This window comes from Perca fluviatilis, chromosome 22 (genome assembly GCF_010015445.1).
Source record: "Perca fluviatilis chromosome 22, GENO_Pfluv_1.0, whole genome shotgun sequence".
Taxonomy (NCBI): Eukaryota; Metazoa; Chordata; class Actinopteri; order Perciformes; family Percidae; genus Perca; species Perca fluviatilis.
Window position 1 is genome coordinate 25,020,749 of NC_053133.1, and position 14,452 is coordinate 25,035,200.

At 39.0% G+C, this 14,452-nt stretch overlaps 1 protein-coding gene across 1 annotated transcript; it reads left to right on the forward strand.

Moving 5' to 3' along the window:
* Positions 1–1,100: 1,100 nt before the first annotated feature.
* On the forward strand, positions 1,101–2,930 carry ccl34b.4 (chemokine (C-C motif) ligand 34b, duplicate 4). The gene is made up of 4 exons (XM_039789976.1): positions 1,101–1,266; positions 2,219–2,342; positions 2,446–2,504; positions 2,587–2,930. Exons 1-4 carry the CDS (start codon positions 1,197–1,199, stop codon positions 2,610–2,612), a joined length of 279 nt encoding a protein of 92 aa, XP_039645910.1. The 5' UTR covers positions 1,101–1,196; the 3' UTR covers positions 2,613–2,930.
* Positions 2,931–14,452: the final 11,522 nt, after the last annotated feature.

A 14,452-nucleotide genomic window follows, 5' to 3' on the forward strand; every position in this document is an offset into this window, starting at 1 on the left:
AAGTGTGTGAAAAATAGCTCACGACAGGCTTCCCGCCAAACAACGGCCCTTAGCTGTGGTATAATCACAACATATCACGGATGGAAGTGAGCCATTGCTTTTGTTAAAAGCTAATCAAGTACGGCAATATAAAAGCTATAGTCACATTGCAATTTAAATATTTTTTAGTAATAAATAATAATGTTTAGAATACGATAGGCCCTCCTAGGCTGGCTGCACATACCGAGGTGGTTGCGCTCAAGAATTAGTTTCGATTCACCAACAGAATCACACAACTAACTGAACGAGATAGCGGGGTAAAATTACTGCTCTCTGACAGAGAGGTAAAGCGGTGAAAATATTCAAAATATAGCGTACACTTAAAGGGATACCCTGCTGACTTTAAACTACCTCTGTAATGGCAGCGTGTGTGCAGATTAATGTCCCACCCCCGGCACCAGTTATCAGTTCGCTAGTCTATTTAAAAAGTTGAATATATCACAGTACTGCAGAATGTGACTCACGGTGACCCTGAGTTCAGAATGACTTAGATGGAACAGTGAGAAAACATTTTTTTATTATTTATTGTAATTATAAAGTAGGGAGTAATTGAAGGCTTTGTGTAGTTTCTGTTCTAAAAGAAGAAAATCAGTCAGAAAATGGAAAGCAAAAATCATCTGCTGTGTAAATATGTCACTTATGTCAAAACTAGACAACCACCACGCTGTGCATCGTTTTTACACTTTGTTTGCCTGTGTACTTTGTGTGTGCCTTTGTACTTTGTATGTATGTGTGTGTGTGTGTGTGTGTGTGTGTGTGTGTGTGTGTGCCTGTGTACTTTGTATGTGTGTTTGCATGTGCCTGTGTACTTTGTGTGTGTGTGTGTGCCTGTGTACTTTGTGCATGTGTAGGTGCATGTGTAAATGTGTCAGGTTGTTTCTCAGAAAGCTGTTACCGAGATGTTGGTGGTTTAAAGTTGCACAGAGGGCTAAAAAGATGATCTCTGATGAGAAGGTGTGAAATCCCACGACCACACAAACACACAGCAACAGCATATACACATACACATATGGAAGCACGTCATCAGTACTGCCCTCAACCAAGCCCACCCCAACATGATTTCTCTGAACTTACCAATAAATAATCCAAAAGTCAATCAGCTTGTGTAGTTGCAGCCTGATCAGTAAACCCGTCCACCAGCCTGTCCTTTCTTCAAAATGTCCACGAAGGTCCTGTCTTTCACTCTCCTCCTGCTCTGTCTGTGCTTCCAGGCCTCTGCACAAAACCGTAAGTACCAAATGATTACCACAATACTGAGCCAACATTTTAATCTCTTATTTCAGTCAAACAGATGTTAAAATGTATATGTTTAACCACTATAACTGGTATTCCCCATCATCAGCTCCTACTACACCCATCTGCTAGTGGTGGGTCTTGCAGTTTTCTCATGTTTGACCATTTAAGGAGAGGTTTTTCTTTCAGCGAATGCTATATATATTATAAGATGAGATACTTTATACGCACAAGGGAAATTCCCTTGTTACAGCAGCTCAAAAGAAAAATCCCCACACATCAGAATAAGACAACTAGACAATAGACATAGGAAAAATAAAGTATTCTAAGAAATAGAAACAATTTAATAAGAATTATAATAATAATAATAATAATAATAATAATATGTACACTATAAGCACCCTTATTATAACAGATAGGTATGAGATGAGTAAGGTGCGGATGAATAGAAATGGCATATTGCACAGTAGGAGGTGACACGGAGTAATAAATAAATAAATATGCATTGTGCAGAATATTGTCCAGTGATGGATCATCAAAATTAATTAATGGTTCAAATAATGTGTTTAGGGGGCGCCCTGGTAAAACCAAATAGAGCGCTACCATTAAGACCGAGTCCTTACGGCAGCGGACGCATCTCACTATCACAAAGCAGAGCATGCCAAAAAATTATCTAAAATAAATAATGTTAGTTTCATAGTGATACTTGCTGCACACATATCCCCAAATGAGATTTGAACAAGCAACATGTCAAGTGTACAGTTCTGATAACGCTTATTCTCGCTCTCTTTGTCTTCCAGCTAATTAATTTCAGCTCAATTTGACATGCTTTAAAATGCCATAAAATAACAATATCCTAAATAATGAATGAATGAAAGTAAATGAATCAACATCTCAGAAAGTTGTACTGTTATCAGTTGATGTAATCTTTCACTGGCCTTCTCAGATCGCCATCCTGGCAAAAAGTTAAAATGCTGCACGGTGGCCATTGCCAACAATGTCAGCACTGACGTGATTGGGAACACATACGAAGAACAACATTCCCATAAACACTGTGTGGAGGCTATAATGTAAGTTTATACATGTTTCCGACACACAAACATACATCATCATCATCATCTCGTGGGCACAAACATACATAGAATCTCCATCATTTTCTTCTTTCCCCCTCAGTTTCGCCACACGTACTGGAACAGTCTGTGTTGATCCCAAAGCTGAATGGGTCAAGAAACGTAAGTTGTACCAACACACAAACACACAACAGTATATGCACAGAAAGTCTGATGCTCTTTTTTTTGTCTCTCTGCTCTCTAGTCACTGCCAAAATGAAAAAGCTGTGAAGCATCGTCGCCTGCCTGAGCAAAACGTTTTCCTGCCGATATTTGAAAACACACACAAACACACACACACACACACACACACACACACACACACACACACACACACACACACACACACACACACACACACACACACACACACACACACACACACACACACACACACACACACACACACAGCAACACTGTAGACACTTATAGTCTTTAATAATCTCTCTGAATTAACACATCTCCATGCTTGTAGCTTAGCTCAAACATAATAGTATATCTGCAAAAACTGCAATATGAAGCAATAAATAAATGTTCTATCCCAAAACATTTCTGCTTGTATTAAGGTTTCATTCATTACAAGATATTTTGCTGATCACGGTCTTCTTAAAAGGTCATGTCACGTTGCTGGATTCCTTATATCAAACCTGACCCTTGAAATCAACTGCTATCTTGACTGAGAAAGACACCACAAATAAAAAAGGAAGAGATGTATATGACGTGTGATGATATGGATGTGAAGTTTGTGAGTTTGGATGATTTTAGAGGTGTATCACTCAGTTGATTTACTGGAAGCTAACATAAGCTACAGTATCATAAAGCTCAAAAGGAGACTCAATGAAATTAGTAAAAAACAGAAAATGTATGCTTACTGTGATACTTTTTAATAAGTTAATTCGAGGGAGAAAAATAAGCCATGATATCTGCAACTAGACTGACTGCCTACAGAAACCTGCACAAGCAACAGAGATGAGCAGGTTAAGCTAATTGATTTTATCTTACCTGATCTTAAAATGTCAGTATGAACTAGTGGGCCTGTGGCTAAGAGCAGATAGGGTTTTCAGAAAGTATTTAGAGATGAACTAACACAGTTTTTTTTTTACAAATATATTTAACCCTTATGTTGTCTTCCCGTCAACCTTGAAAAAAAAAACACTTTGACGTTTTTGACACCATTTTATGTTTGTTTTTGCTTTTTCCAACGTTTTAAATTGTTAAATTTTTCTTCTACACATTTTTCAACGCTTATTTCTACGTCCCATATTTTCTGATTTAAAACAAAAATTTAAAAACGAAGTCAAGACAAGACATGGACAATCCCAAAAACCAGAGCTAAACAGTTTTCAACTGAAATGTAGTCTAGACAAGATTGAGATGAAAGAAAAACTTGATTTATAGTGGCCATGCAAAATGAAGCAGGAAGATGATAATTTGCAACATGATCCATCACTAGACAATATTCTGCACTATGCATATTTATTTATTACTCTGTGTCACCTCCTACTGTGCAATATGCCATTTCTATTCATCTGCACCTTACTCATCTGTATATATATATATATATATATATATATGTTTATAAGGGTGCTTATAGTGTACACAGGGATTAAAGTGAAAAAAAATCTTTTGACTGAACTTTTTTCAGGCCAAGTCATAAGCTGTTCACATCTACCTATACAGATAGCACCCCTTTTGCAATGGCATCCTATTGGTTTTTAATGTACAACAAGATGCAAACAGCAAAGTAAAGGGAGTATTGCGAGCGTTCTCTTTTCCTGATGAAAAAACAATATTTCAGTACCATCCCACGACTAACCACTGCTGTTCTTTTCTACTGCATCAATCATATTGTAGAAAGGCTTCACCTTACACTCTTACTATATGCCAAAAGTGTTAAAAAGGGAGATTTTTTTTATTGTTAATATGCAATTCAACACAAAGTCAAATCTATAAAATCAAGTTTGCAAGACTTCACTGTTTTTATTCAAGGGCTACTAATAATTAAACATATAACTTTTGAGTGAAAGCTTTTTTTATTATTTAAATTCAAACTAAAAAATGTTTTTACAAGAACAATAAATAAAGACAGTTTTATCTATCTCAGACACGTCTGTGCCTTCCATTAGCAACAACGCATCCATGATGGCTAGTGGCCTTGCCAAATAGTGGTTACCATTAGACGCACACAAATCATGACGCTAATATGCGAGGAAACTGGTTCCAGGTTTTGTGCTCTAAATTAATAATTAATTAATTTTACAGCAAAGTTATAATTTGACTATTTTAATCTCATGATTATTTAATGTCAACATACAGTCATAACCTACTGTCATTAAAAGTGAAACCAAAATAGGCTATAAGGCTGTCTGTGCGTCATAGCACAAACACATTGACCCTCTTACACAACGGTTTGCGATAATGACAAATAGTCTATTGCATGATTGTATTATTATTTTATGTTAACACGCTCAGTCAAAACCTTCGGTTACAAATTGTGAAAGATTGTGGACGTCTTAACAGACGGGATAATAACTTGCATTCAGTACAGTTTATACAGGCCCCCCCCCCAGGATTCTTCAAGTTAAATGTAAGACTTTTTAAGACCTTTATAATACCACCTAGGATGAAATTTAATGCCAACTTCCCAGCCATATAATGAAAAATCTGTGTGGATTCTAGGCCTGTGAAAAGAATGATTTACCAGGTTATGACATTTTATTATAATACCAGGGTTCATACGCATTTTAACCAATACTTTTCGGCAAATTTCCATGACTATGTGTTCCTGAAAATGTCAGTTGACATTATACAATAAGAATAAAAATCTGTGTTAAAGTTTACCCTTAGTAACTATATAATGAAAGACAATTTATGTGGTTCATAGTGGGATTCATATCGCTCCCCGAATAGAATGTTGAGGTTTATAGCCAGGACACACTTAGTCGATAAATCTGGCGAGGTCAGTGACGCGAATCTGTTCAGTGTGTCCCATGCCGTCGTCAGTCTGGGGGGCTGTCGGGGTTCATTTTGGCCGACCTGACATGTTCAGTCGCCAGCAGGGCAGTCAGGACTCACCCGGAAATGGGGAGCGGAATGAGGTGACTAGAGTCTCTCAAAATCTGACGAAAATCTTTTAAACTGATCTTTGTTGAGCTGAAATGAAGACAGATTCAGCAAATGCATGGTCCATTTCTCGCTTAAAAGGGGTGATAGAATGATTATATAGGGTATTTCACACTGTTCCTTATGGTCTCCTTATGGGGTATGTAACATTGGTTGGGCTGAAAAAGGCCCAGGTGCTATTTTTTTTGGCCCTTATGCATCCCTGTTTTGGCTCTATTTGGAACGACAGCTTTTCTTCCAAATATGGTATGCTCATGAATATTTAGATGAGCTGCGCGCTGACTGGTTGAGGAGAATCCCAATACACACATTAGAGACACACGCTGATTGGTTGAGCGAATCCAATACACACACATTAGAGACACACACACACCCACACACTGCTGCCCTGCGCACAGCGCACACACACAAACACACACACACCGCTGCACACCGCTGCACACCGCACACACAAACAGACACACACACACACACACCGCTGCACAGCGCACAAACACAGGCACACTGTTACATGCCCAGGCGAGAGCCGCAGCGGCTGAAACAGCCGAGACAAAATAAAAAAGTTTCGACACTTTCATTATAACTATAGTGTTGTTCTAGAGTTACTCTTGCGACATAAAAAAACCTCCACCAAAGAATTAACTCACCTTTTAAGCTAGTAAGCGTGGGGAGAAGAGAGTGAACCCCTGCAAGCCTGTCCTCTGCCAGTGCCTCTGCAGCGGTGCGTTATATCCATAACTCCCTCTCGTCCGATATACTCGTTCTAAACCCTTTTCTCTGGGCCAGTAGGCTATTCCGTTGTACAGTCTGGAACACTGCATTTACGACCATGGTTAATTTTCAATATCCTTGCAAAACCTCCAAACTTTCTTCTTTTCTAAAGTACACTGCGTAGCTCATGTGTGAGATCCTGACAGACCTCCAGCTCAGCGTGTCTGTGAAGGGGGAGAGGCCGACAGGGAAGGCAGCAAACCCGGCCAGCAGCCGCCGCCTGTCTCGGCAGATTGTGGAGCTTGTGAAGTCCGACACTGACTTACCAAATTTGCAATTAGCCATCAATTTTCATACAACGGCCCATATTTGAGTTTTACATAGTTGATTTCTCGCATTAAAAAGTCTCAGAAGTGAATTTTGTAATGGAATAGCAGAGATCTGCACGACCTAGATTAGACCTAGACTAACTGACCTCAGATCAGTTAGTGGCCTATGTAAATTTGGGGGCGTTACAAAGATAGAAGGTTGAGCCAAATGAGGAGGATTTGGGAGGTTGACGTCAACTTCCAGCTTTGTTGAGATTCGCCTGTTTTCAGAGGCAGTTTCAAATTGTGAGATTTGCAGAGGAAAGGGGTGTCAATGGGATTTTGAGGCTCTATGTATGTCCTAGTTACCCTCCAAACTGTCGTTATTCAGCTATGACAGGGTAAAATCGGTTTTGCATTCTATCACCCCTTTAAAATGTTCTCAGAAACATGTTTCAGTGAACTATTTTAGTACAATACGAGATCGTATTCTGAACGGCCGCCATGACAGTCTGGCTTTGAATTTCCGGAGAAAACAAACCCATGTGACGCGTTCGTCCAATCAGCTGCCGGTTTTCATTTCTTGGGCAACAATACAGATTAGCGCCGCCTGCTGTTATAGGGATGTATTATGCCTCGTCTCCTCTCGTCTTTTTGGTGTGTTCTGTGGCAGTTTTTGGACCAACACGGGGAGACTGATCATCTCGACTGGCTTTTCTGCCGAGGGTCGGCCGTCTGGTTGGTGTGTAGACACCTTAAGACGACGTGAAAATACATTTATTAATGACATATTATTATGCTGTGTTAAAAAAAATTCCATGACTTTTCCAAAACTTTCTGGATCTTTTTCAAAACCTTTCCAGGCCTGGAATTTGCAGTTTTCAAATTCCATAACTATACCAGTTTTTTTCAAGTATATCTCATCTTATAATATAGCATTAGCTGAAAGAAAACCTCTCCTTAAATGGTCAAACATGAGAAAACTGAAAGACCCACCACTAACAGATGGGTGTAGTAGGAGCTGATGATGGGGAATACCAGTTATAGTGGTTAAAAATATACATTTTAACATCTGAAATAAGAGATTAAAATGTTGGCTCAGTATTGTGGTAATCATGTGAGTGAATCTAAATCAACAAAACGTCTAATTGGGCCTGTCCTGGACTGCTCTCTGCTCTTTAATCGCTGCCTGTGTGTGTCGTTTTAATTGTGTTTGCCTGTCCGGACTGCCCTCATTTTAGTTTGGAACTTGGATGCACAACCTATATCCTTTGATGACTGTGTGCATAAAGCAAGAAATAGAAATCAAGCTGTAAAAAAAAAAAAGAAAAGAAAAAAAGTTAAATTGCTTCCCTTACATCTCTCCCCACCGTCCACTATGGTGCCTTTAAAGTGTAAATTGCAGGTAAAAATTTTTCATGAAGTTAAGCAATGTGCTTATTAAACATAAAGATTAGAGCCGCCCACCATTGTTCTGTATGGCTTTTTATAACAAAATGCTGAATATAATATGAAAAGTTGGTACTTATTACAGTGGTTTTAAGCACCCCCCCTCCCTTCCACTAGGCGGGGTGTGATGTCATAAGAGGGACTCCAAGACTAGAGTTACCGTTAGTAACGGCTAGTAGGCTAGCAGCCACGGCTAGCAGTTATATTGGAGACCTAGCAAAAATGGTCAGCATCATGATCAGCCATCATATGCGGCAAACACTTCACTGCAGAAGAATATGACCCACTCTCTCCTCTGCCTGCTGCGCTGTGGCCCTGTGTGTTGTGTGTGTGTGGCCGTGTGGGCGTTAAAGACGGCCGGCCAGCAGGTTGTCAGGTGCTTGTTGAGTTTAACTCTGAAAGGCCACAGGTTCCCGTTTATGATGGACATGTGTTGTGATATTTAAACAAACGATCCGTCAACGGCGAAATAAAAGCCTCTTATTTACGAGACCGGTCTGAGAGACCTCCGGCTTACAGCAGGGTGTCCGAGCGAGACTGTCCAAGCGACGAGCCAACGGCCGGGGCAGGCACTGCTGGTTGTCACGTCACTATATGGAGCTTCTCAACTCCCAAAACTTTGAAGCAAATTGTCAATTCGGCAACGATTTTCGCAAGACTGTCTATATTCGAAATCTAAACAGTTAATTTCTCGCCTAAAACGTTCTCAGAAGTGAATTTAGTGATGAATAAGATGGCGAAAATTGATAAAATTGTCCCGTTGTTGGTCTGTCTATGTACCTGCTATGGGTTGCTACTCCCTCTTATGATGTCATCACCCAGTTACTGTAAAAAACATGCTACCTTTGAAGAAACCCCAATAAATGTTATTTTAACACATTTTAAGACAGAAATGTTTAAATATATACATATTGAGCACTTTATTTACATATTAACTGGTTGTGGTGGTTAACCTGCACTTTACACTTTAAAAGTTCTTTGTTATTTCTCAAAGCTTCTGCAAAAGTTGCTTGACAAGAGCACCACAGTTGCACAAAAAACATCAAACAAAAGTTATAAGTTAGTGAATTTTATTGGGCAGAGAACAAATTAAGTTTAGGGAAACCTTGTATATAGCCTACACTTTGACTGTTGAACTGCAATTGAACTTAAATAATATTTTTGTGCTATTAAATTTGGTCTGCCAGATAAATTGGGAAAATGTAAAAGCACTGGCACAGGTGATATGTTTATAGTGGAACTTTCAACTGGACTCCAGTGCCATCTAGTGGCACGTCCAGGTGTAAAGCAACTGTGAAAAACAAAACTGGAATGTTCCCACTGCTTATTCACTTAGTTGCCACACCCCGCGCTGCAGCGATAGTTTCGGCATCTCTCTATTTTTTACGCGATATGTGATTACCTGCCTGGCGTACGTGTCAAACCAGGCAGGTAATCTCATACAGGAAGACCACAGTGCAGCCGGATATTTTACCAAAATAAACACATTTCAAAATAAAACAGCCAGGTTTATGATGATTTTGGCTGTCTTGACTTCTCACAGCGAGACAAGCGATCAGGCACACGGAGGCAGAGACCAATGGACAGAGTGACGGACACACACACACATCCTGTCTCTTTCTATCGGGCGGAGAGAGAGAGAGAGAGAGAGAGAGAGAGGGATCGCTTTGTGACCGCTGCCTTACGCGACACTTACGCGGGCGGTGTGTTCCCAGTTTAATACAAGAGTCCTACTATAAATCCTACCGTCATGAAGGTTATACTGTTCAAAACTGTTTTAGAGTTGTTAGAAGTGCTGATTCAACTTTATGATTATTTTGGAGGCTGCAGTTTTTATTGCTGTTGAATTGACAGTTGGAAACATTTACCATAAAGAAACAGAGAATAAATCTGATGTACTGTATGTATAATGTAGCCTGACTTACGCCATCATTTGGAGCCCAGTGTGAACTTTGAAATGATGAGCAGGAGACCAACTGTACATCACGATGCGGAGTCAACGACCTGAGGGCAACAAAAGGAAATGATTACCTCTAATTTCTCCAGGGTAAGTCATACGGTTAGTACATTCTTAAGTACATTTTATCTGCATGTGTATCTTTGCTTTGTAGAGCGTAGTTGTTTAGTTTGTAGAGGGCTTTAAACTGGTCGACATTTCCATTTTCTGACATTTTATAGACCAAACAACTACTTGATTAATCAAGCAAATAACTGACAGATTACTCGACAATGAAAATAATTTTTAGTTGCAGCACTAAACAAAACAATCAAACAAGTTGCTGAAATATTTTTTTAAGTAGGCCGAACTCAATCTGTGTTGTGTGATTGACACATTTTTTTTAAGCTAAGTTGTTAAGCCATATTGTTCTACTCTTTACAGCCACTGTCTCGGCAGGGTTAATGAACAAAAGGATTAGGCTACATTATAATATAAAGTGTAGCCTACCTTCTCCGATACTGTGATTTCCTTCTTCAATGTCAATGAATTAACTACTCACCTCAACACTTTATGATATTGCATATGGTATCACTGTAATTCTTGACCATCAAAATATTGGGGTAGACACCCCTTATTCTATGTTATCATGTTTGGTTCAGGAAATGTGATGCAAAATACATAATTTGGTTATGGCGGAAAGTAAAATCGCCGCCGCCAACTGGCGTTTTGGCGATGGCTTCATTTCTAAAAATGTCCAGAGCCGCAAACTGCTAATTCCATGCTTTTGTGAAAAAGTGAATTTTCATATGACTACTACCTGCTTAAACACATAGGGACATTAAAAACCAACATTCATTCATGGTAAGAAATGAAAAATTAACACACAATGCTAGACTGTTGTTAGCCATTTAGCTAGCCTCGTCGTTGTTAGCCATTGTAAGGAGAGAAAACATCGTTTTTGGCTGTTCAGATACCTTTCATAAACAACCAACCGGAGCTTTTCCCGTTTATAAACTCGACAAAACTGTTTTTTCTCTCGCTTCCACAGCTGGGGATTCATCAATTGCTTGTCAGCCCCTCCAACACAAAGCTTGATATCTCAACAGCAGCAGAATAAATAGCTAGCTAGCTAGCTATTTATTTAGCTAGCTAGCTATTTATTTTACCCTACCGCGCTCTTTTTTCAGATGCGCAGACAGTGCATTGCGCCCGTGCGCAAACACTTAGCAACACCTCTAATGACAAACGCCACAATATGTAATGTTATAACGTAGGCCTACTATTTTTTTCAAGTAAATGGTTTCATGACTACCATTAAAATATGGGCGGACTATTCATATTAACTCATAATACTCACAGTCATTTCTTACCAAAATCATCATACAAAGTTGCAGTTGCATTGGTCTCGCATTGCCACCTAGCTAGCTCCACAGCGCTGCGGAGTAACGTTTAACAAAATCAAGTAGTCCGAATGCTTTGAACTGATTGGTTGGCAGGAAGTTGGGGCTTGTCCAATCCGGTGTCTTGTAGGCGGGACTTTTTTCATGCAATCCATCACAGTGTTCTTTCTCATTTGGCCTGAGAGATTCAGCTCAAAATCTGAATTGATCTCATTTGAGTGTGATGAATCAGCCTGAGACATGATGAACTCCTTCTACAGCTGCCTGTGCTTCTGAAAAAAATGTACCTTGCCCTTTTTTACTTCTTTGCCATTAAAGTTTGCCTAAGTATCAATCTTGTATGTCTTTGGCTCTGTTTTACCATTACCAACAAGATAATATCTCTTAGAAATGCTGCTGAAATGCTTCACAATCAATCCAAAGTAAACATGAGCCGGCCCAGGAGAAACATATAGGAGCCCAACAATAAATTAGTTTCACACTCAAGTTTATTATCTAACATGCTCTCTTGTTCACTGACCTCTGACCTTTGTTAACATGGATCAGAGTGAGCTGTCAAGTGCAGATAAACATGCACAGCAGTAATGGATTTACTCCGGCCAATGGAAATATAAACACAAGAAAAGTTATGTTAATGTACCCTCAGTGATATAAATTGGGACAACAAAAAACACCCCTCGGTATAACGCAGAACTATTGAACTACTAACAGCATCGGAGCCTCCTAAATGGTCATAAAGTTGTATAAAAACCTCAAACAATTTGAGCAAAAACTGAACATTACCTTAATGAAGGCAGGATTTCTTGCAGGGTTTTTATATTAGACTCCCTTAGCTTGGAGTTTTGCATCTTTATGGCAATGCTTATCTGTATGCTCTTTTCATTTTGTGCTATTACCCTTTGATATATCATTTTATTATATGAGAAATAATGCACAAGTTATTTTTTCATCAGTACACCTCAGAGTGCAATGTGCTTCTTATTTCACGGTCACTAAAATATGAGAAAAGGTTAGTCCAGTTTAAATCAATATTGTCAGTTTAATCCATGCACAGATTAGTTTCCCCAGTAAGAGGAAGCATGTTCAGTATTGTCAACATCTATTGATATGTATTGCTACTTGCAGTCTAACACACCTTGTGCACTGATTTAGAGCGGAGGTAGTCCGATAAACGGAAGTACATTTCCAGGATAATTGCCAGACATCCATGTCCCTCACCTTTGGCTCTCTGTGCGTTGCCGTTCTCCAACTCCCTTCACTAAGGGAAACAACAAACATTGAGCTAGCAAGCTACGCACTTAAATTGGAAGTTTTAAAGAAAATTTGGACCGTGCAACAAGGTAGGCCGGTTTGGTTCTTTCAGAGAATGATTGTACAGATTTACAAAGAATATGTTTACGCCATTTCTTCTCTAACTGGGACATTTGGGGACCGATTGGTGGGATTGCTGTGGACGAAGTACACACAGCGATACACTGGTAAGCACAAATTATGTTTAACCATGTATCCAGCTAATTTAAATAGCTCACGTTACTGTATTGTGTCAACAGTTAACTTAATTTAATATTGTATATTGTATCTTTTGTGGGTGCAAATGTTCCACCAAAACAAGTTCCTTCCCGAGACTATTTAGCAGAGCCACCGTTGCTGCGTCTGGAGCTTAGTGCCGCCCAAGACGATTGTGATTGGTTTAAAGAAATGCAAACAACTCTAGCATTTTTTTTTCTCCTATCCCAGAATGTACCTGTCGTGTAGCCAGACCTTAATCTAGAGCGCTGTAGGAATAGAGCTGGCAATGCAATACTAGAGCGGGGATTAAACTCGACTCCACCGCATACATTTTTTTACACTGGGGCACCTGGTTGAGCATTAGTGCTTACACAATGCATATAAAGCAGCAAAAAAAATGTGCTACCAGTTTTTATAATATATACATAATATTTTACAACATATGCATAGTTTGGAGTATGTATGTGAGTGCATACTTGTGGGAGAAAGAACAAAAATGACTCAGTCTCTCTATGAAAGAAGCTTTTATACATAAACATATGGAGTCACAGGTTTGCAGTTGTGTTCAAAAGCTTATATATCTCCCTCGACATGTACATAACCAACATTAATACACTCAAGTGTGTAAAAAACAAGACATAAAATACAAAATCATTCTCTGTACAAGGCAAGTATGCTTCTTAGTTGTTTGTAGAAAGCAATCTTTTATTTATTTATATATATAGTACAGGCCAAAAGTTTGGACACACCTTCTCATTCAATGCATTTCCTTTATTTTCATGACTATTTACATTGTAGATTCTCACTGAAGGCATCAAAACTATGAATGAACACATATGGAATTATGTACTTAACAAAAAAGTGTGAAATAACTGAAAACATGTCTTATATTTTGGATTCTTCAAAGTAGCCACCCTTTGCTTTTTTGATAACTCTGCAAACCCTTGGTATTCTCTCAATGAGCTTCATGAGGTAGTCAGCTGAAATGGTTTTCACTTCACTGGTGTGCCTTGTCAGGGTTAATTAGTGGAATCTTTTCCCTTATTAATAAAAAAAGCAAAGGGTGGCTACTTTTTTGTTTTAAGTTATTTCACACTTTTTTGTTAAGTACATAATTCCATATGTGTTCATTCATATTTTTGATGCCTTCAGTGAGAATCTACAATGTAAATAGTCATGAAAATAAATTTAAAAAACGCATTGAATGAGAAGGTGTGTCCAAACTTTTGGCCTGTACTGTATATATACTCACCTAAAGGATTATTAGGAACACCTGTTAAATTTCTCATTAATGCAATTATCTAATCAACCAATCACATGGCAGCTGCTTCAAACAGAATGAGAACATGGATCCGTCATGCCTTGTTGCCACTGTGCAGGCTGCTGGTGGTGGTGGTGTAATGGTGTGGGGGATGCTATCCTCTCAATATGGGCCAACATTTCTAAAGATTGCTTCCAGCACCTTGTTGAATCAATGACACAAAGAATTAAGGCAGTTCTGAAGGTGAAAGGGGGTCAGACACGGTATTAGTAGGGTGTTCCTAATAATCCTTTAGGTGTATATCTTTAATGTAACAGATGTGACACTCAGCTGTCTCCCAGAAAAATATGAGACAACTGAGAATATAGAAG